The sequence below is a fragment of the Pelodiscus sinensis genome, chromosome 4 (genome assembly GCF_049634645.1).
Source record: "Pelodiscus sinensis isolate JC-2024 chromosome 4, ASM4963464v1, whole genome shotgun sequence".
Lineage (NCBI taxonomy): Eukaryota > Metazoa > Chordata > Testudines > Trionychidae > Pelodiscus > Pelodiscus sinensis.
The window spans coordinates 69,389,279-69,413,911 of record NC_134714.1 but is presented as its reverse complement, the minus strand read 5'-3'; the positions used below and the strand labels follow the sequence as shown (position 1 = coordinate 69,413,911).

General features: G+C 41.9%; 1 protein-coding gene across 8 annotated transcripts in view; it reads left to right on the top strand.

The window, feature by feature from the left end:
- Positions 1-23,971, top strand: part of PCNX1 (pecanex 1) — a 162,359-nt gene extending 138,388 nt beyond the window's left edge. For 5 of the 8 annotated variants that reach the window (XM_075927290.1, XM_075927293.1, XM_075927291.1 and 2 more), the window contains 5 exons: positions 6,350-6,624; positions 8,038-8,243; positions 9,449-9,888; positions 11,093-11,233; positions 18,593-23,971. In XM_075927290.1, the coding sequence (XP_075783405.1) occupies positions 6,350-6,624; positions 8,038-8,243; positions 9,449-9,888; positions 11,093-11,233; positions 18,593-18,733 (1,203 nt within the window). In that variant the 3' untranslated portion in view covers positions 18,734-23,971. Of the gene's footprint in view, positions 1-6,054; positions 6,314-6,349; positions 6,625-8,037; positions 8,244-9,448; positions 9,919-11,092; positions 11,234-18,592 lie in introns of those variants that run through there. The other 3 variants (XR_012903471.1, XM_075927292.1, XM_014577123.3) reach the window with 3 other exon arrangements.
- Positions 23,972-24,633: the final 662 nt, after the last annotated feature.

Genomic DNA, 24,633 nt, shown 5'->3' with positions numbered 1-24,633 from the left:
AATGCTATGAAAGTGCAACTCCAGAAGGCATCAGACCCGATGGTTACCTCAGAGACAAAAACTTTTCAGCAGGGGTGCTCAGGTCAAGCACACACCTATGCTGGAATGGACATGAATGAGTAACACATCTCGAACAACAGTCATGAAAGATAAGTAACCGATATTTCTTCTTCGAGCAGTGTCCCGTGGGTGCTCCACTGTAGGTGTCGGGCTTGTCCTGGTGCTGCAGATCGGAGAACTTTTCCAGCTGTAGTCTGCTGGACCACGCATGCGCGAAGCGCGGCTCGTGCCTTTTCTCACCGTTTGTGTGCGCGCAGTCCGGCTCCCGCCAGTTCCTCCAGACCGTCCTCGGCCACGGACGGACTAATGCTTTCTCCTCAGACTCTGTCAGAGTGAGAGAAAGGAAGAACTCAAAGAATTTAGATAGATTAGTTCTTAGAAGTTACTCATCAGTTATTTAGTCGTAGTCGTTCTAGTTTAAAAAAAAAAAAATTTTCTCAGAAGTTACCTGTAAATAGTTTTCCTATCAGTCGTTAGAAGAAGAAAGACGCAACCATGCCAGGTTCGCCTGGTTTTAAAATGTGCAGCTCATGCTGGGAATCAATGCCCACCTCCGACGGCCACGCTCTCTGTATCAGGTGTCTCGGTGAGGGACAAATACCTCAGAAGTGTCCTCACTGCTCCAAACTCACCACGAGAGCAAGGAGGGACAGGGACATGAGGCTTAAAATGCTCCTCTTTTATAGGGCATTATAGCCACAAGATACGGCAGCTGCTGTATCGTCAGTGGATCCTTTGGCCAAACCGTCTCTGAAGAAGGCAAAGAAAAGACCATCGCCTTCGTGTTCTCTTCCCCCGACGTGTTAGCATGGGGGACAAACTGGGCACCTCCGGCTTGCCACCTATGCGTGGCCCGCCTAAGGCGAAGCACAGTCGTAGCACTTGGGCTGCGCATCCCTCGACTCTTTCGGTACCTAAGATACCATCAGCACTGAAGCCTTCCCCGGTACTGATGCTGCACATGGCACTGAGAGCAATCTCCGTACCGCCTACGAGTGCGGCACCAGAAGCAATTTCGGCACAGATGGCCCTCGCTGCACCGATTGCCACCTCGGCACCGACAGATTCCTGGGCACCATGCCATTCACCGGCACCGAGTGACTCGCCGGCACCGACCGAAGCTTCGGTACAGGAATTCATCCCGGCTCTGGAGGATGTTCCTCCACAAAGTTCACTGGTCCCTTGCAACGCGGCACCGCGCCCAGCTCCCAGGGTGGAAGGAGAAAAGTCTATACGACCCTCTACTCTAATCACTTCTTCACCAGAGCAGACTACTGTAGCACATGCCGAAAATCTCGGAGATTCATTACACCATCTCCTACCCCAGATCATACCCAATTCTCGCCGGAGCTGCCTTCTCCTTCATCGGTGCATTCAGCTCAATCCATGAGGCATTCACAAAGAGTCTTCTGCTCTCCACACATCTCACCAAAACGCCGTTACCACTGGTAACCTTCTCCACCCCTGAGGTCCAGGGGACGATCCCAATCTCCTAGGTCTCCATCAGGCTCGGGTCATTTGGGGTACTATGGTTCCCATAGATGCCATTATTACAGCAGATCACCGCACCGCTCTCGTTATTATCACAGTTCGCCTCAGCATCACCGTTAATATAGGCACTATTTTCATTCTTCTACCCGGCATACATCAATATCCAATTCTCCACATCGGTCTCTCATATCATCCAGCAGGGAACATCGGTCCTTACCACCAGCAACCAGACCGCCAACTCCGTCAGGTATCCCACCTTCCCACCCACCTGAGCCACAGGTCATACAACAACAACATTCCATTCAGGATGAGCATCAGGATCGGTCCCCCACTGATCAATCCCCCTCCTCGCCTGACGATGCAGTATTCCAGGGAGACATGTCACTGTCGGACGATCTCCGACAATTCCAAGACCTTTTCAGGAGAATTGCAGACTCACAAAATGTGCAGATTGCAGACGTCCAGCAGAAGTCCCATCATCTGCTCAGAAACGTACACCCCTCACATCAGGCCAAGGTGGGTCTCCCACTGGATGATGCCATCCTTGGGACTGTGGACGATATATGGCAGCTGCCAGCTTCTGCACCAACCACTAACAAAAAAGCAGACAAAAAATATTTTGTCCCGGCAAAATGGATGGAATTTCTCTTCTCCCATCCCCAACCGAATTCTCTGGTTGCTGATGCAGCCCAACAAGGAACGAAGGGCCCGCAACAGAGACCTAATGTGCCGGACAAAGACATGAAGCAGCTAGACCTCTTTGGGTGAAAGGTTTACTCGTTTGTTACTCTTACGCTCTGTATGGCGAACTATTCCATATTATTAGCTAATCATAGCTTTGACAACTATTCTAAGCTAGTGCCCCTGCTGGAACATCTACCCGAGAGCAAGAGGGAGGGCCTCAAAGCGGTAGTCCAAGAAGGCTATGCGGCTTCCAGAACAGCTCTCCACATAGCTTTTGGACACAGTGGACACTGCAGCGCGTACCACAGCCACATCTGTGGTCATGCGCAGGGCATCCTTGCTACACCAGGCAGCAGTTCCCAGAGACCTTCTTTCCAAAGTCCAGGATCTACCCTTCGATGGGCAGAATCTTTTCTCTGACAAAACTGATCAAGTTCTACATTCCGGTAAAGATTCAAAAACCACGCTCAAGACCCTAGGAATATATACACCTCCTTTTCGTCGTAAGAGGTATACTCCCTATCAGAAACAAAGACCGTTTACCTTTCAGCCATCCCAATACAGACAGCAGGACCAGCAATGCAACCGGCAACACCAGCAGAGAAGACGACCTCAACCAAAACCATCTGGCCATTTAACTACCAAACAGCAAGTTTGACGCTCCCATCGAGGGTCTCTGCAGTATTCCGCTCAGCAGCCATCCCAGTCCTGCACAGACATTGTTCCATCATCACCTGAGACCCTTCCAACATCGGTGGTCTCGCATTACCACCGACAGATGGGTGCTGCAAATGATTACGCTAGGACATATCACTCCTTACATCACTCTACCCCCTCTCAATCCTCCCACCCCCTTTTCAGGGACCCATCTCACGAGCCTCTTTTACAACAAGAGGTCAATCGCCTCCTCGCCATCGGAGCAACAGAGGCAGTACCAAACAAGTTCAGGGGAAGGGGGTTTTATTCCCAATATTTTCTGATGGAGAAAAAATCAGGGGGGGGTGGAGGCCAATTCTCGACCTCAGAGGACTAAATCGGTATCTACGGAAGTACCGTTTCAGGATGGTTACCCTAACCACCATCATTACAGCTCTTCACAGCGGAGATTGGTTCACGTCCCTCCATCTGCAGAATGCCTATTTCCATGTTGCGATACACCCGACCCACAGATGATTTATACGGTTCCACTTAGGCGCAGACCATTTCCAATACAGGGTCTTGCCCTTCGGTCTCTCATCGGCTCCCAGGGTTTTTTCCAAGACTCTGGCAGTAGTTACAGCTTACCTGCGTCGTCTCAGCATAATGATATTCCCTTACCTGGATGACTGCCTAATCAGAGCTCCTTCGGCGGCAGAGGTGCCGCACGGGACGCACCTCACAAGAACAGTTTTTGAGGCCTTAAACTTGATCCTCAACGTCCCGAAATCGACCATGATGCCCCACCAATCGATACAGTTCATAGGGGCACCCTCAACTCAACCAGCGCACGTGCTTTCTTACCAATGACCAGATTTCAAGTGATGCAAGACCTCATACAAGCCATTACCACCAGTCCCAAGCCATCTATAGTTCAATGTCTTCAGCTTATGGGACACATGGCAGCCACGACGTATGTCGTCGAACACGTGAGACTACGCTTTTGTTGTCTCCAGCATTGGATAGCTATTGTTTACACTCCAAATGCTCGAGATGTCCACAGACAGGTATCAATTCCCCCTCACGTCAGAAACACTCTAGCTTGGTGGACGGTTTCCAAAAACCTGATGTCGGGTGTCCCTTTTCATCGCCAACAATCAACAATACAACTAACCACCAATGCATCGTTGCTAGGGTGAGGTACGCATCTGGAGCATAATCAGGCTCAGGGACTTTGGGCCCCCTTAGAGTCAATGATGCATATCAATTTCCTGGAATTGCGTGCAGTGCGTAATGCCTGTCGACAGTTTCTTCCAAAGATTCGTGGTCAAGCCATCCGAATTCTTACCAACAACATGACTACAGTATACTATATAAACAGGCAGGGCGGAGCCCGATCCCAGTCACTTTGTGCCGAGGCGATCACTTTATGGAGTTGGTGCATTCACCACAAAAATCTCCCTCATTGCAGAATACTTACCCGGTCAACAGACCACTATGGCCGATACACTGAGCAGGCATTTTTCCATGAAGCACGAATGGGAGCTTCACCCGGACGTGCTCTCAACCATATTCCGTTCCTGGGGCTTTCCAGCAGTGGACTTGTTTGTGACACGCATGAACGCCAAATGTCCCCAGTACTGTTCAAGAGTGGGAATCGGACAGGGTTCCAAGGGGGACGCTTTCCAACGCGATTGGAGCCATCATCTACTATATGCGTTCCCTCCCACACCTCTAATTCCCAAAGTGCTAGAAAAGATACTCATGGACAGAGCCACGGTAATCTTGATAGCTCCTTTCTGGCCAAGACAAACGTGGCTTCCTTACCTTCATCAAATGTCGGCGCGTCGTCCGTATCTTTTGCCCAAGAGACACGACCTTCTTTCCCAGAACAACCAGCACTTGTTCCATCCTCAGATCGATCTTCTGGCATTGACAGCCTGGTTCCTAATTGGTTCCAACAAACAGAAATGATTTGCTCACAAGGGGTCAAACACATCCTTCTACACAGCAGAAAATTATCCACAAGGTCCACTTACCTTCACAAATGGGCACCGTTTTCTGCATGGTGCTCGATGGCATGTTTGGATCCTTATTCTGCTCCCATTCACCGGATTCTGGACTACCTCGTGCATCTCAAGGATTCTTCTCTGAGTTGTGCTTCCATTAAAGTGTACATTGCCGCAATCACCGCTTTCCACCACTCTGTGGAAGGATATTCCGTTTTCTCTCACCCAATGATGCGGCGCTTCATGAAGGGCATGACTAATCTTTTTCCACATCACACACAACCAGCGCAGCCGTGGGACCTAGAGTTAGTTCTTAACGTGCTAACGCACAAACCCTTTGTGCCACTAGCCACATGTGATTTGCGCATCCTCACAATGAAAGTTATCTGTCTGATTGCCATAACCTCTGCAAAAAGGGTTGGTGAGTTGGCTGCCTTATCGGCTATACCTCCATACACAGTGTTTACCGATCAGGGAGTCATCTTACGTTCTCAACCCACTTTCCTCCCAAAAGTGAACTCACGGATCCATATTAATGAGCCGATAGTACTTCCCACTTTCTACACTAAGCCCCATACCTCTGCAGAGCAAGCACGTCTACACACCCTTGACGTCAGACGTGCCTTGGCCTTTTACATAGAAAGGACTAGAGCCATCAGAAAGACAAATATGCTTTTAGTGTCTGCAGCCGAGCATTCTAAGGGCCACCCATTATCAGCACAGCGCATTTCATCGATCATAGTGAACTGCATAAAGGAATGCTATGTGCTACATAATAGACCACTATTACAAAAACCGAGAGCCCATTCAACACGTGCAGTCGCTGCATCAACTGCATTCTTGAAAGGTGTTCCGCTAAAAGACGTTTGCAGGGCTGCTACATGGTCTTCAAACTTCACCTTTGCCAAACATTATGCCATTCCCAACCTTCACCTACCAGATGAGGCAGTGGCAGCAGCGGTTCTGTCCACGGCCACAGCACGATAGCTCTGAACCCTCCTCCTTTCAGGGGCTACTGCTGCGAATTCACCTACGGTGGAGTACCTACAGGACACTGCTCGAAGAAGAAGAAGTTAGTCTGTGCTGTAATGATGGTTCTTCGAGATGCATGTCCCGTGGGTGCTCCACAACCCGCCCTCCTCCCCTCTTCGGAATTCTCATTTATGTCTTTCAGACCAAGAGGATCAGGAGGAACTGGTGGGAGCCGTACCGAACGCACACAAACGGTGCGAAAAGGCACGAGCCGCGCTTCGTGCATGCACGGTCCGGCAGACTACGGCTAGAAAAGTTCTCCAATCTGCCGCGCCGGCACAAGCCCAACACCTACAGTGGAGCATCCACGGGACACGCATCTTGAAGAGCCATCGTTACTGCACAGAATGAGTAACTTCTTCTTTTCTTACTACTCATCCTTAATAAGCTTTCTAATGTTTCCTTTTTTTCTTGGTTTTTGTTGTGGTTTTTTGCAGGTAAATAAGGAGTGTGTACGTGGCCTTTGGGCAGGTCAGCAGCAGGAACTTGTCTTCTTGCGTAACCGTAACCCAGAAAGAGGGAGCATCCAAAATGCAAAACAGGCTTTGAGGAATATGATCAACTCTTCTTGTGACCAGCCTATTGGATATCCAATCTATGTCTCACCTTTGACTACTTCCTATTCCGATAGCCATGATCAGCTCAAGGAGTTTCTTGGGGGCGCTATCAGTTTGGGAAATATCAGGAGCTTCATAGTATCAACATGGCACAGGTGAGCTGTGGGAATGAATCCTTGAGCATTCAGATATTCAGTAATATCACTAAGTCATGCATAATTTACAGCATTCGGTAACAAAAGTGCAGATGCCTCTCAGTATTTTTCCTGGTACTTGCAACACATGGCCACTGTTATGGCAAGAAGTCATGTGAACAAAATCCCAAGAATGTTGTCAATTAGAATCTCATACCTAATTTTAACAGCTCAAAAAATTCTAAGTGGAAGAGTTATGCCTACAGTTGTAATCTCAGCTGTGTTAGTGATCTATTGTGGGGTTTGAGTCTCATTTTCAATGCCTCAGTTTAATCCCTCCATAAGAGGAGAACAATTATCTACCTTACAAAGCTGTGGGGAAGAATCATGCGGGTCTGGGACCTTAAAACACTGAAGTATGTGAGTAGTCCTACTGAAGTAACTGGGATTGTCTCATGAGTAAAATTATGCAAGGCATTAATGTTTTCAGGATTGAGGACTTTGTACAGCATTCTGAATATGTAAACACCACATTAGCACTACACAAATGTTTGTCTAAATGTACATATATCCAATATGCTGTACACCTACATTATATGAATAAAAAGGATCTGCGTCCCCAAAATTGTGTGATGCGTTTACTGTAATGTATCTCTTCTTCACCCACAAACGATTTCTCCAGCATATAGTGGTATTGTGAAAAGTTTATTTCAGCAAGAAAGCATTAGACTTAAACTAATTATATCTCAAAATGCTGGAGCAAGGAGACTGAGTAAGGAACTGGCAATGTATTTGAGAACAGTAGAACAAGGATAGTGGTAGGGACTGGAGGAGAAGTAAATGAGTAAAGCTTTCTTTAATGAGTCTAAACGAAGCATAGTCCTCCACGTAATAGAATAAAAATACAAGCTTACCAGCTCTTTAGCTAACCAATTGATTAACTCACTTAAATGTTAAAAAGCTGGCATGAGCAGTACAAACATTTCAAAGAATCCTAGCATATTGTAGTCACTAGAGAATGTCATAACTGAAATCATTTGCAAAAGCAATTCTTTCCTGTTCATTTAACAATAAGAGAGGAAATATGAGGAAAACGCTTAAATTAGAGATCCGATATGACTGCCATTATAGACAGAACAGCATAAACTGATGCTAATATGACTACAAAATAGAAAAGCAATAAATTCTAATATTTGCTATTAAAAATATGGCAACTGAATTCTCATGCGTCACATTTGCAAACAGCTGGTACTATATAAAGAAAAGTAAATTTAATGTAAATGTTTGATAGCAAAAAAATATTTTTAATGCAATACCAGGTAGAAGTCCTCAGAATTGGAGAAAGCATAATACAGAAGAAAAAGCATAGTTGAAATTGATGTCTGATCACTTTTTTCTGTTAGCTAACACAGTTGATTCTCATTGTGTTCTTAGATTAAGGAAAGGTTGTGGTGCTGGCTGCAACAGTGGTGGAAACATAGAAGATTCAGATGCTGGAGGTGGGGCTTCCTGCACGAGTAACAATGCAGCTGCCAATGAGTCGCAAAACAGCATGTCACAAGGAGGAGGGAATTTAATTATGGGGCAGAGCCCTGGAGCTGTTCTCCATCCTCCTGTCACATCTCACCCCTCAACACTAGGTAATACTAACTTAGTGTATATATTTTATAAAATCCTTGAGCTGTACAGAAATACCTTTTCCTCTGGGACAGCTAGCCTTTCACCACTGTTGATCAGGAATGGACTACAAGCACAAAATTGATTCTGTAATTTTAATTCCCAATGTAAATGGATTTATATCCCAAAATCACACTGCAGTTAAGCATTGTGGCATGTCTTTGGACTGCTACTAGAATGGATTGATGATGGCAGATCAGGATTGATATGTTAACCATTGTTGAGTGAGAGACTCTTTCATAGCACTTCCTACATCAGTTCTACTGGTCCCTTATGTTCACAAATACCAAACTCAGATCAAGTGTTTTATAAATGCAAATTACCTTTGTCTTTATGCTGCCACTACTGCTGTTGTGAAGTAAATTGTCTTTTGCTGCAGGATTTCAGTTAAACTGTATCCAAGTAAGTGCAGTTAGTGATCTAATGAGGAACTGGAGGTGATTGAGCATCTGTTTCCTGAGGTGTAGTTGCTTTCATTGCTGTTAGGAAAAAGAGCATTATTTTACAGACTAGTCCATTGTCAGCTTCTGAATCTTGTCATGCCATATGCATTATAAGGTCTATAATTATGATGGGGTATCTATAGCTTTGTGAGAGGGGTATTAATTAATGTGCATTGAATAAATCTCTAAGCTAAAAATCTCATGGTTTTTCTTTGCCAACTTCAAATGTAACTAAACATTTCAGAACTAGTTAAAACAGCAGCAATAGTAACTGTAAACTTTCTGGTGCACACTTAGGATGGAGTCAAGCCACATATTTGGCTAAGGATATTTGGTGTTCTGAAACATTGCAAATGTTACTGACAGAATTAGACAACATAGAATAAGAAACTAAATTCTTCAGCATTGAATAAATGCTGCATTAATGCAATAAAAGCTGGGCTCATATTTACCAAGGACACTTACACTTTGGTGTACACTCCTAGCAATGTAATATCAGTTCTTTAAACCAGTTGAGGTTAGTTGATTGTATTCAAACATTTCATTGTTGATGGGACCAGTGCAACTTGTCTCTGAAGTATTCTAGGTGTTTCTGATGTGTCCATGAATACTGTATATCAAGGTGCCGAAACACTTGTGTAAGTGTCTAAAATCTAAAATGCGTGGGAGGCTTGTATTAAAACGATTGACTCTCTTGATTGTGTGTTTTGTTTTTTTGCTTTTAGGCACCAGTCACAGCTCCCACTCAGTGCAGTCAAGCCTTGTCAGACATTCCCCTGCCCGTGCCTCGGTAGCCAGCCATTCATCTTATTGCTACAGCAGTCGTCATTCATCACTCCGCACATCCACTACAGGCTTTGTGCCTTGCCGACGCTCTTCCACCAGTCAGATATCCCTTCGTAACCTCCCATCCTCCATCCAGTCCCGTCTATCCATGGTGAATCAAATGGAACCCACTATCCAGGCTGGCATTGTCAGCGTGCAGCATGGCCTACCCTCTTCAAGCAGCTCCAGTCAGAGCATCCCTGCCTGTAAACAACATGCTCTTGTGGGCTTTCTGGGAACAGAAGGAGGGAATAATGTAATTGATGTACAGTCAGGGGGTAATGCAAGCCCTGCAAACCATATGCAAGCCAAAAGGGATGAAGTTATTTATAGAATCCAGGTGAATCAACCAGCATCTATACTTCTTTAGGTTGTATTTTTTCCCTCATTTTTTTTATTATCTTACACGTTGTAGTAACAAAATAACATGACCGCCGTCTTCTATCCACACACGTGTCCTGGAGCTTCTCAGTGCAGAACAGAAGTGTAGATATGACTAAGAAGTTTCATCTTTATTTTGCTAAACAGTTGGCTACTGGTATACTAAGCACTATCTAGTCACATGACAGACATGTTTTATTTTAGCACGCAGCTGAGAGAGCTGGAATATGTTCTGCTTCATATATTAACTACAAACTAATCAGTTTAGTTTTGCTTACGGTATCACTGTTTGCTGGTAATAACATAAAAATGTACAAAGTTTTTGAGCATGTGCCAGTTCACCATTGACTTAAGTTGCCAGGGGAGACCTTGGTAGTTTTGTTGAAATCTGGAAGCTAAACACAAACTCTAGCTCGTGGCTCTCTGTAAACACTTGAATATGTTTACAATAGAGCATTGCTGGGAGAAATTTAGAAGCTGATCTAACAGGATAAAGGTATTCAGCTTGCTTCACATGGTGACACAACTTAAGGCCATAGGGAAGCCTGTCATGGTTGTAGTCATTCAGTAAAACTTGATAATTGTGAATACATTTGTATATCTTTTGTATTCAGTCAGGGGCTGGTTAAGTAAAATACAGCTAAGATCTGTTAATGTTCAGGGCCCCTCTATAAAACTACATTTTCCAAAAAATATTTGGTGTGTGTGTCCTCTTTGTAAACTCTTGTTTGATGGATATCTTATTCATTCCTGCTTGCTCACAAGTAGAGGGAGGTTTTCTACAATGCTTTCCTGCTAGCTTCTTCTAGGTGCAGAAAGCCTGTTTACTGGCTGGTCTCTGCTGAGCATCTTAAATGGAACTTAATTCTTTTGCCTAGTGATAAATCCTCTGAGCCTTGTGCTCTATGTGCCCAAATGTGGAGGCTTGTACCACTCAAGTTTTCTAAAATGTAGCTCTTAGCTAACTTCCACTACAGGCTTTGTAGTGCTTAGAGCTTGAGTATGCATCCTCTGAAGCTTTGCCTCTGACTTTAGTGGGTGCAAGATCAGTCCTTCAAAGAACAACAGTTTTGACTAGCTTCTAGGAGACCAGTTGTAGTTTCACTGTTCACCATTCATTGGTGACTCCATAATAGTCTAAAATCAGTTTCTTTTCACATTAGATCATGGATCCCAGCCAAGTTCTGGAAGGCATCAACATGTCCAAAAGGAAGGAGCTGCAGTGGCCAGATGAGGTGATACGGCTAAAAGCAGGAAGAAATAGCTGGAAAGAGTGGAGTCCTCAGGAAGGCATGGAAGGCCATGTAAGTTTCACTTGGAAGCTGATTTTATGAATTGTGTGTGGGGGGGGGGGGGAGTCAAATGTGCTAAAGATCAGTCTGAAACACTGTGCAGATACCATTCAAAAGGTATATTTGATCATATGCTGATTAGGCAACTGTTCTTTTGACTTATTACCTGTATGCAAGACATCTAGGTGCTCACGTGAATAAGATGAAATTTCTGAAATCAATCCTGAGGATGCAAAATGGAGTCTTCAATGCAAAAGACGACAAGTCTAAAACAAAACCCTTTATATGCACTGTTTACATTTTTGTAATATTCACCCAGCCTTCAGATTTCCTTTCCTAAAATTATCAACATCTGAGAGTATACTACAGATGAATCTATCAGCCAGCTTTAATAATACAGGAATTGCCTTTGGATTTATATCAAATTACTATAATGCAGGTTGAGACAATTATGTTTAAATGTCACTTTCTTAGATAACACATATAGGGCTCCAGTTCATTTCTGTATATAAAAAAGAAGTTATGAGAGTCAACTGAAAACAAAGATAGAGTCTAACTAATTGTTCCAGTGGCCTGTTAATTATAACCCTGTTTTCCTCCTCCTCTGTTATTGCTTCAACTTTGGCTTTTACTACAACTAGGGGAGAGGATTTTTATGTACTAAAATAGTTTCCTTTCTAGAAAACTGCATCTAAACCTTTCAGAAATCACATCATTTTATAAATAGAGAGAGAGAGACACCATGGCCCCAACAGGGGTGCTCTTCAAGATCACAAAGATATTCAGAACTTAATCATAGAATCCTAGGGCTGGAAGAGCATTCAGGAGGTCATTAAGTCCAACCCCCTGCCCAAAGCAGGACCAACCCCAACTAAATCATCCCAGCCAGAGCTTTGTCATGCTGGGACTTAAAAACCTCTATGGATGGAGATTCCACCACCTCCCTAGGTAACCCCTTCCAGTACCCTCATATTAAAATAGTTTTTCCTATTATCCGACCTAGACCTTCCCCACTGTAACTTGAAACTAGTACTTGTTCTCCCATCTCTCACTACTGAGAACAGCCTCTCCCCATCCTCTTTGGAACCTCTTGTCACATTACTGGATTTTAAGAGGATCAGACAGGTCCTGAGGGGGGGAGGGACTGCCCCAAAGTCTGTACAAAGGGGGCCATGTGAGATGTCAAATGAAATATTATGTTCTACTTATTTTATGTATGTTACTCATGTATTTGTGTGATGTCTGTATATGGAGTTATAACGCTATACAGGCAGTCCCCGAGTTACGCGGATCCGACTTATGTCGGATCCACACTTACGAATGGGGCTTTTCTTGCCCCGGAACTCGCGGGTGGCGGGACCACCCAGATGCGCAGTGGTCCCGCCACCGCGTCCTCCGGGGCGAGAAAAGCTGCTCCGGGTGTCCCTGGGCTGACTCTGGAGCCAGTTCCGACTTACGTGCAAATTCAACTTAAGAACAAACCTATAGTCCCTATCTTGTACGTAACCTGGGGACTGCCTGTACTCTATGTTGATGCTGGAAGATTCTCTGTCTGAGACAGAGCAATGGGCCAGGACTGTTCAGTCAGTGACTGTGCTAATTAGCAAAGCTCCAGGGACAAGGTTCTCAGAGAGGCCAATATACACCTGAGGAATGTGTCTGGGGCCTGCAAACCAACCAATATCATGACTGCTGACATGGGACACAGGGATAGGTCACTGGGCCATGTGACTTGCTCCAGCTTGGAAGATACCAGGGATGGATATAAAATGCCATGAGGCAGGCTCCATCTTGCCTTCAGTTCTGCTACTGATTCCAGATGCAGCCTTGCGAGGAACAGAGAGCCGGGAAGAAACGTAGGGCCATCCTGACATAGGATGTACACCAGAGACTTTTAAGCTAGCAGTTTGTAACATCTCTGCTAAGATTCTGCATCGGGAACTTGGTGATTCGATGCATGTAATGTATTCTCCTTAACAACCTTACTCTCATGCTTTTCTTTCTTTTATTAATAAACCTTTAGATTTTAGATTCTAAAGGATTGGCCCAGTGTGCTCTTGTGGGTAAGATCCAAAGTGTAAATTGACTGGGAACTGTGGCTGGTTCTTTGGGACCAGAAAGACCCATTTGGGGTAGGTGAGATTAGGTTCTATAACCCCTCACCTGTGTGTTAGGCCCGGGGCTGATTTTGGCACAGGGAGAGCTAGAGTGTGCGAGGGGTTTTGCTCATGAGGCTTTTGCTGGCAGGATTGGCAGCTGAAGTGGTCGGTGTGACTGGTGTGGCCTATTTGGGAAGTGCCTCCAGTCAGGGGTTGTAAGGATCCCTGGTTTTGAGCAGTTCAACCTGAGCAGGTGCCCTCAGCGGTGCCCAGATCCTGTCTGGTCCATCACCCCTCCCTAAAGGAAGTTGAAGGCTGCTATCAAATCCCTCCTCACTCTTCTCTTCTGCACACTAAATAAGCCCAACTCCCTCAGCCTCTCCTCGTAGGTCATGTGCTCCAGACTCCTAATCATTTTGATTGCCCTCCATTGGACCTTCTCCAGTGCATGCACATCCTTTCTATATTGGGGGACCCAGAACTAAACGCAATACTCTAGATGTGGCCTTACCAGTGCTGAATAAAGGTGAACAATAATTTCTCTAGATCTGTAGGAAAAGCTCCTCCTAATGCACCCTAATATGCCATTAGCCTTCTTGGCTACAAGGGCACACTGTTGACTCCTATCCAGCTTATCATCCACTGTCATCCCCAGGTCCTTTTCTGCTGACCTGCTACTTAGCCATTCAGTCCACAGTCTGTAACTGCTTGGGATTCTTCCGTCCCAAGTGCAGGACTCTGCACTTGTCCTTGTTGAACCTCATCAGATTTCTTTTGGCCCAATCCTCCAATATGTCTAAGTCTCTCTGGACCCTATCCCTGCCCTCTAGGGTATCAACCTCTCCCCCTAACCTAGTGTCATCTGTAAATTTGCTGAGGGTGCAATCCATCCCTCATCCAGGTCATTAATAAAGATTTTGAACAAAACCAGCCCTAGAACGGATCCTTGGAGCACTCCGCTTGAAACTTACAGCCAACTAGACATTGAGCCGTTGATCACTACCCTTTGGGCCCAACAGTCTAGCCAACTTTCTATCCACCTTACAGTCCATTTGTCCAATCCATACTTCCTTAACTTGCTGGCAAGAATATCGTGGTAGTCCATAACAAAAGCTTTGCTAAAATCAAGGTATATCATATCTACCGATTTTCCCATATCCGCAGAGCCAATTACTTAATCAGGTTGGTGAGACATGACTTGCTCTTGGTGAATCCATGTTGACTATTTCTGATTACTTCCCCTCTTCCAAGTGCTTCAAACTGGATTCCTTGAGGATCCCTTCCATGATTTTTCTGGGGACTGAGGTAAGGCTGACCGGTCTGTAGTTTCTTGGATTGTCCTTCATCCCTTTTTTAAAGATGGGCACTACATTTGCCTTTTTCCAATCATCCGGAACCTCTCCCGATCTCCATAAATTTTCAAAGATAATGGCCGAAAGCTCTGCAATGACATTTGCCAACTCCCTCAGTACCCGTGGATGCATTAAATCCGGACCCATGGATTTGTGTATGTCTAGCTTTTCTAAATAGTTCTTAACTTGTTCTTTCTCCGCTGTGCGCTGCCAACTGCCTTGCTGTACTGCATTGCCTAGTGTAGTAGTCTGCAAGCTGGCCTTGTCTGTGAAGACAGAGGCAAAAAACAGCATTGAGTACTTCAGCTTTTCCCACATCATCTGTCACTAGGCTACCTCTCTCATCCAGTAAGGACCACACACAACACCCTCTCTGATCACCCTCTTATTGCTAATATGCCTATAGAAACCTTTTTTGTTACCCTTCACATCCCTTGCTAGCTGCAATTCCAATTGCGCATTTGCCTTCCTGATTGCTCCCCTGCATTATCGAGCAATGTATTTATATTCCTCCTTAGTCATCTGTCCAAGATTCTACTTCTTATAAGCTTCCTTTTTGTGTTTAAGCTCACCAAGGATGTCCCCGGTAACCAAATCTGGTCACTTACTGTATTTGCTTTTCTTACTGTGCATCGGGATGGTTTCTCCCTGTGCCTTTAATAAGGCTTCTTTAAAATACTGCTAGCTCTCCTAGACTCCTTTCCCCTTCATATTAGCATCCCAAAGGATCCTGCTGATCAGTTCTCTGAGGGAGTCAGTGTCTGCTTTTCTGAAGTCCAGGATGTATATTTTGCTGCTCTCCTTTTTTCCTTTTGTCAGGATCCTGAAATCTACCATCTCATGATTACTGCTGCCCAGGTTACCACTCACACCTGCTTCCCCTATTACCGGTAGTTCCTCCCTCTTTGTGAGCAGCAGGTCAAACTGCGCATGGCCCCATGTCTGTTCCTTCAGTGCCCGTACCAAGAGGTTATCCCCAACATACTCCAAAAAATAAGGTTTAGGGGTTATTTTGAGGGAAGGGTTTTCTCTTGAAATAACCCCGCTGGGACCGAGTTTGATGTCCTGAAATAGCGCTGTTGCGGAAAAGCAGCAGTCCGCAATCATGCAAATGAAGTGCAGGATATTTAAATCCCTGCTTCATTTGCAATTTCGGATGTCTACATTTGCTTTCCTCCCTTGACGGAGGAATACACACACTTTTTTTTTAATGAAAATGAAAAATTAATTCAAAATTTTAAAAACGCGTAATTACTCATGTGAAGATGCTTTTTGGCTATTTCACTTTTAACTCTTTTAACAGCCATTCATCTTCTCCACCCATTGGAGTCGTACATATTCTCTTTTTATTTGATTGGTCAAGAAATCTTTCCATCATCATATGTGATTATGAACTCTGTAACCCCCAACAGTACCAAAATTTTCAAAAGGAGTGAACGGACTTGTATGCATTTGTGCATAGGTCTGGATCTCCACACTTTCTCATTTGTAGTGAGAGACTGTTCTCAAACAATCAAAAAAATGAATTTCATGACAAGACATGCAACGTTTATTACTAAGTTCCCCGAGGATGATGCATGGAAAAAAAGCTCTGCAAGGAGCTGCAGATAAAATTGAACATTGGACAAAATAGCCTGCTGGCATGGTCAAAAAATACAAGAGCTTAAACTTAGTTTTGTGGGCACATGCAGCATTATTCGAGAGGGGAGGCCTTTCATTGACAGGAATTATTTGAAGAGATGCATACTAAAACTTGGTCGTGTACTATTTGACAAGTTCCACAACAAGGACAAAATTTTACGGAAAATTCAAGACAAGCTGTTATCGACAAAAACAGTTCATGACACAGCTCTGAAAATGGTCCATCTAATCAACAAGGAACAAATACAAAATTTGAGTACAGGTACTTATTTTTCATTTGCTTTGGACAAGACATCTGACATGTGACATTAATCAGTTGAGTATTCTGGGACAATATATTTGCGGAAATGCTGTGCACGAAGAAATTATTGAGATATTACCAATGAAAAAATCAAACAAGGGGCAGAGACCTCATTAGAACTGAGATGAACTTTGTAAAATGAAAAAGAAATGCAGTTGGATAATCTGATGTCTGTGTGTCTGGACAGTGCACCTAGCAGAGCCAGCAAATACCGAGAATTCCTAACTCATCAGAACAGCTGAATCACTCGCTTTTGAACTTTCATTGCATTGTATATCAGGCGGCACTTTGTGCGCAATCTTGTGGAACTGAACTTGGAAATGTAATGGGACTGGTCTTTGGCATTGTCAGTTGGATTCTTGCCCCAGCCCTGAATCTGAATAACCCCATCTATTAATTCACAATGTTCGCTGGTTATCTCGTGGCAAAGTTTTGTCTCGTTTTGCCACCTGCATTAATGAGATTGTCATTTTTGGCTATGAAGAGTGCCAAACACACTGAGCTTTCAGACTGTGACTGGTTTTATCTCGTCAACATTACCAGTCATTTGAATGAGTTGAACCTTAAGCTTACAAGGGCAAGGAAATACAATCCTGACTCTGCAGCAGGCAGTGTTTGGATTGGAGTTACCTTTGATGAAGACAGTCAAATTTATTGAGATGGGAAAACTGGCACATTTTGAAAGATTATGAATGTTTCATGATTCGTATTGGAGAGAGAATGCAAATAACAGCTTTCGTGTGCAGTAGCTTGCTGGGTTTGTTCCTGAGCGCCTGATGGTATTCAAGTTTCATTTTGTTGACTTTTCTAAACAGTGCTAATTTGTCCATAATAAAGCATTTGTTGAAGAACTGTATTTGACAGTCATTCCAGGCATCTTAGTTAGTGATTTGGAAATGGAAATAGTAGATTTCAAGGAGTCAGATATCTGGATGGAAAAATGTGTCAAGCTGAATTCTGATTTAGAATGCCTTCCTTGAGAATGTTGAAGAATTGGCAAAACTGGGCTGACATGAAGAAATTGGAGCATGATTATAATCTGATCCTGCAAACTTAAAAAGAACGTCCTGTCACATACAACACCATGCAGAATGTAAGCTTCACTTTACTTTCAGTGTTTGGCTCCACCTATATATGTGAGCAGGCTTACTCTCATTTGAATCCTATCAAAGGTAATTTGTGCTCAATATTGACAGATGACCACTTCATGCATGCATTCAGGATGAATTTGACCAGTTATAATGTAAACTTTAAAGAAATATGAAATATTTCTAAGTTGAAATATTAAGTTGTATATTTTCAGTCATGCAAATGGGTATTCTTATACTGTCTCTTTGACTACTTGTTCTGAATTTTGATGTAGTTTGGCTCTTTGGTTTGAAAAGATTGCAGACCCCTGAGCTAGAGTCTAACTTTATTTTTTAAGTGCATGAATGAAGAACAAAATGTCCCTTGTCTGTGACTGAATTTATATTGCCATTGGCAGTCCACTCTTACAGTTCCCGTCATTAAATGTAAGCTGTAATCTTGACTTTATACAGCAGCTTTAGAGGACATGTATATGCGACATAAGAAGCAAACTAAGATATGGGTTGTGCCTTCTAGTTTTGAACTTAGTTCATTAGCCATTGCAGATAAATAATATCCCAGTGAGAATGCATATCAGCCTGAGTATTTCTTGGCAGTTGGCCACATCAATTGGCAATTGATAGCAGATTTTGAGAAAATATTACAACTGTGTGTGTGTGTGTGTATATATATATAGATGTGTGTGTGTGTGTGTGTGTGTGTGTGTGTGTGTGTGTATATATATATATATATATATATCTCAGCATTGAAAAATGTATGGTTGGGTTGTATACATTTTCACTCCTTTTGCCTCTGCCCTGTTCTGGTACAGAACTATAAATCAACACGATGAAATTGCCGTGATCCATGTGGAACTAACCTTTCATATTGTTATGCTTGCCTTCTCCAGGTGATTCACCGCTGGGTGCCTTGCAGCAGAGATCCAGGGAGTAGGTCCCACATAGATAAAACCATCCTGCTGGTCCAGATTGAAGACAAATATGTTGCTGTGGTTGAAACTGGAGTACTAGAACTTGGGGCTGAAGTGTGAGCTACATGAGCAGTTAAATTTCCCCTCCTCCAAGGATTCAGAAGAGAGGAGGGGGTCAGGAGAGGATGCTCCTAGGGCATGAAATTTGGTCCAGTTATAGGACAGGACTTGACAACAGAGGGCTTGGATAAGGCTCTTCCCCAAAATAAACAAGTGTAAGAGCTGGGTTGTTTTTTTAAGTTGTTAGCTGCTGAAGAAACATTTGCATGAAGGATAAAGATTTGTTGAGCCATCATCTTTGTTTTGAAACTTTGTTTTATGCATTGTGTATTGCTTTAAATCAACAAACTTCAGTTCTAAAATAGGAGAGCCTCATATTTTTCTAATTGCTTTGCCAAAAATTGCCATGTTTTGTCACAGAGCATGTGGAGTCCATTCAACCTATTTAAAGAAATTGACTCACTAGCATACAAACCTTTGGTTCAGCAGAAAACAATATAGAGGTTTTATGTATGGTGAGATGGAACAGACGTATAGATTACCTTCCTTGTAAGCTAAAATCTTTAATGAGAGAACTGCACTAATTTTTTACAGCAATGCACTAAAATATCTGAGATTGCTCAGAACATTTATTTATATATATAAAAAATATCATTATTTAAATTGCCTTTTGGGATTAACCCCTTCCCTCTCCATATACATGTTGACAGTAAGAGCTGTGCCATGGGTTCTGTTTGGTTGAATAGTCTATATTTCATATCAGTGCATTTATTGCATCCTTTTCAGATTAAATGGCAGAATACCAAATATCTAGTAACATACCTGAGTATCCCCATAAACTATCAAATGCTATTTTGGTGGTGGTACATCAAACATCTGTACAACACATCCAGCTTTAATGTGGGTCTCAATGCACTCATTTGTATCCTATGTCTCCCTTAGATCATCCTGATTTCTCTGCTCCTTTACGCGTGGCGCTAACTCAGTTATACTGATTGCCCTTCTCTGGAAGAGGCACCTGATTTTTGAGGGAGATAGTTGTGAATCTTAGTCCATGGTTCCTGTCTGTTTTCCGCAATCTTGAAGATTTTCAGATTCAATCCAGTTAAACTGCTAACGGTTGGTTGGTTTTGTGTGTGTGTGTGTGTGGGGGGGGGGGGTAAGAATTATAGAGGACGCACAGCCCGAAACTGTTGCATCATTTTTACCATCTCCCCTTTTCTCTTTAGTATTCATTCATTTCTATGACTTGAATTTTATTTTCAGTTATTCTATATTCTGTGTAACTGTAATTTGAGTATTTATAACTGTGAAGGTCAATTATTCATGTATTACATATTCTTGGTTTTATTGTGTTTTTTAAAAATATGTGTATTCAGGGAAACAAGTAATTCAAACTTACCATGGTGGTGTGAGGAGAAAACTGCAGTTTAAATTTGAAGTTGCATCTCCTCTGACTAGCTTCTCGTAATCCATGGGAAAAGTGTACATGTTGTGATTTTTTTTTCCTGTCTCTGATTTAGAATTGTGTGCTGTTCTACAGAGAACTTTACACAGTCCTAGCTTTTGAGAGCAGCCATCTTCTCTCCCCCATCATTACCTCTTCTTCCTAGGGGGTGAAACTGGGGATAGACTTTTAACAGATTGCAGGGGATTTGTTGCAATTACTTCCCTGTCAGCACTGAAATCTAGTTCATTGTATAAGAGTAAATATACAAGGGGTAAGAGAAATGTAAGAAGCAAATGCCTACTGCAAAGCATTGTTGATACACTCACTCAAATCACTATATGCTTTTAGCAATGAAAAAGTATCCTTTTCTATGCCTAGCATTTGATCAGTTATGACTCTTTTCCTAGTGCACTGTTGTCGAGCTTTGCTTATGTTGTATGCTGTGCAAAGCTTATACAGTTTATGTATGGTGCATTTTACAATTGCATATTACTGTACAGTTTATACATATGCAATATTTAATCTTTGCAAAAATGCACAGTTCAGAATCTACCACCTTAGAAATATTTTTCTGTTCCAAATATTTTACTAACCATGCACATGATAGTGTGGTCAAATTTTATCTTCTGGTGAAGAAGATTGTGAAGTAGCTGACTTCATTGGCAGTTGTAGCTTTGCTGGCATGAGTGAAGAAAATTTCTATTAGAATTGAAGCCCTTTTTAATGAAGTTTGTACATCTTTTGCCTTTCTCTGCTGACCGTTACAAGATCCATTTCCTTTTATCAGATGGAATATTATTTCACAAAGACTGTAAGACCCTAATTTTGGTGGTAATATAAGGATTCTTTTCTGTGTGATGCCTTGAGAAAATTGGATGCTTTAAAAGCAAATTAAATACATATGTCCTATTTTAAAAATTGTCACAATTTGGATGAAGCACCTTATCAAATATATTAAGGCTGGTTTTGATGTGCAATCTTTTACTTTCTTTCCAGTAAGATAACTGATTTCTCTACGTAACAAGTCCATTGCTAATACTTGAGGATATAAAAATACTACAGTAATATTTTATTATTCAAAGTTAGACTAAAAAGTGAAGTTTAGAAGAACCAACGTATTTCTTAAACAGTAAAATATGACTTGTGGATCTATGTTTTTAATATTGAGGCTTCCACTGTCTGGACATTTGAAGATGGGTTGTAACTTGGTTAGTTAGGCTAATAGCTTCTGCTAAGAACATGATTAGTATGTCTGTGTGAAGTAATTCAGATGGTTGTATTTCATTGCCAAAACTGCTTGTGAATCCTATTAATTTACTATTAACTGTTTCAGACATGCCTACTAAAATCAGCTAATTGCAATTTTACCTTTCCATACAGCATTTAAAAATTGCCTTTTCACCTTCCAGTATTCCAGTTTTGAAGTCCTTAAATTCTCTCTCTCTTATATTGGATTGTCTAATAATGTGTATAAAAATTAGTGGGTTTGGCTCTTGATTTCATGATTATTTGGACAAAACCTGTCCAAATTCTAATTCCAAATACGTTAGGTTAGCCCATGCTTCAGCAAGACTTACTTTAAATTGACTGTTATGCTTTCATTTTTGTGATGGTATAATTGATCAGGAGTTGGTACTGAGGCATAAGAATTTTTTTTTGGCAGTGGAATCACAGAATGTTCTCAAATTGTCCTACCAGACTAGAGTGTTGTGGCTGTAAAAGAGAGTTCTTAAACTTTTTCAGCCCCACATGGAAACTTCAGCTTTGTAGGAAGGTAAAAGTGAACTTTGACTCCTATACTCTGCCAGCATTGTATTTACATTACAGGTAAGAATAGCTTTGTTAGCCTCCAGAAATATGGATCCATTTCTACTTTTTCCATAAGTAGATTTCTGTAAAGGTGGTATCTACAGATACATACATTAAGGGCTTACTGCTGAGCTAAAATGAATATGAATGAATAAAATTTCAACTACAGAAATGCATTTAATGTCTGCACTAAGCAGGTTACAGATGCATTCAACCACACTACACAGTTTAAATTTGCTTAAATTACCCCTTTTCGCAACTATCTACCTGTGAAATCTATTGATACTTCCTGGTTTTGCTGGTGACATCCCAGCATGCATATGACCACTGCTGATAACCTAAACTTCTACACAGCTCATGGTATCTGACGGTACGTCTAGACTACGGGGCTTTTTTGTTGTTTTTTGTTCTGGAAAAGATATATGCAAATTCAGTGCTAATTTGCATATCTTCTGATGGCTTTTTCGAAAGTGGGGTTTTCGAAAGTGAAAGTAGCCTGGATGCCGTTTTTTGGGAAAAACCCTTTTTCGAAAAACCGCGTAAACCTCCTTTTTTTTTTTAGGAAGAGCATTTTTTTCCGGAAAAAAACACATCCAGACTTCCACTTTTTAAAAACCTGCTTTCAAAAAAGTGATCGGAAGAAGATATGCAAATTTGGTGCTGATTTGCATATCTCCTTTTGAAAAAAAACTTAGTCTAGATGTACCCTGGGAGGTCATAGTGATTGATTCTGAGCTCTCTCTTGCAAGCCAGGAAGTGCCAAAGTATTTCATAATGGGGTTGGAGGAAGTAGGATTTTTAAAAAGTTGAAGTAGTTGAATGGCCCCATATCTGTTTAGTGGTGGGGCACTTGACACATTTCTGACCTTGACTTAATTTACATACAACCTTTTTACAGTTCATCACCAGTCTTTCCTCTATCCCCACCCTGCTTTCTTGAGACAAGGATCTCTTAGGGCAGAGCCTAGGTGAATAGTGAACTGGAAATTCAGAATAGACATGCTGTGGCGTTTGTGCCCTGGGCAGATTGTGGCATATGCTCTACAAGTTTTGCCTTGGGGAATAATAGTCAACTTTGATTCATTTCACTGTTAGAGAAAAATGACACAGTAGTGTAGATACATAATTATACTTTTAAAGACAGAATGGATTCTCCCTCCACAAGCTGGAATAGAATAACTTGGATTTCTTGTAATGAATAATCATTCAAAATATGTACGTATATCAAAATGGGCAGCTGTTTAAACCACCGTAGGTTTTGTGTAGCTAATTTTATTAAGGAGATTTTATACCTGTTATACAGACTTCAATTCTTCCTACTGTCTGGTATTGTTTAGTAACTGATAGCCTGATATAGTTCACTCAGTATATCTAGACAGTGTAAGAAATTATAGTTGTATTTATGTGCCTTAATAAAACAGTGGTTACATAACACCTTGGTGGAACCTTCAATACATGACTGGTATCACCCTAATGTTGTATACAAATATTTCCAAGAAAGGTGATTTTAAGATGGCTGCTCCAAAAGACTTCAGGAGTATGTGTATGTCACTCAGTCACATACATATAAATATAAAGAATTTAAATTTCTGGTGTACAGTTTGAATATATAACCCCTGATAAATTCAATCATCCCATGACTTTGACAGACAGACATCATATAACTGAATGTTAACTTTTTCCACAAGGACTCTAAGAAGACCTGACTATGAGCTGCTGAACAGTAAAATAAAGAAGATGGGGAATAAAACATACAGTGGGAGAATGGGTTGAGTTTTTAATGGGCTATGAAAATATATACATTGCCTCTACCAGCATATGGATATCTTGCCAGGAATGGGGATACATATATTTGCGTGTGTCTGTAAGCGTGTATGTGTCTGCGTGTGTGTTATTGAAAACAGCCTGTAAATATTGTAGTTGTTCAAAATGGACAAAGCAGAGATTTTTTTGCAATGTGTTGTATCAAAAAGGACAGTATTGACAGTAAAAAAAAACAAAAAACAAAAAAAACACAGAAATAAAATTTTCTTTTTTCATTTGTGCTGTTGTCATGTATTACATTTTCACTTTTTTCCATGGGATACAAACCTTCCAAGTGACTATAAAGATTTTTGTTAATATTATGCCTCAGTATATTACTGTTCCCCATTTATGATGATATATAATAAACTGCCATATTAAATTGAGTTCCCTTATTTTGTATGAGGTGGTGACATTTCGATTTTATCTATTAGTTACTACAAGCTTTGCTCCAGATACTTCTTCATAGTAATTTTTACAGCATGTCACTTAAAATTCTGTTCATCAGCATAGTTTCCGGGCACCTCTGTATATTACAAACACCAAATCTGTTATCAAATATTAACCAAATGCAGGTTTTATCCCTTAATTCAAGAATAACTCCACTATGCTTTGCCCCAATACACAAGTGCTAAATCTAGGCTTCTATATGAATGGGTTTGATACAGTCCCCTATAGCTAAAAATGTCTATTACAAGGTCTATAAAATCATGACTGGTGTGGAAAAAGTGAATAAGGAAAAGTTATTTATTTATTCCCACAATATAATTTACTTATTCCCACAATATAATTAACTAACATTAGTTATATGGAGCACATTATGCCAGTGCTTCAGCAGCTGCACTGGCTTCCGGTATGTTTCTGGGCACAATTTAAGGTTTTAGTTATGACCTACAAA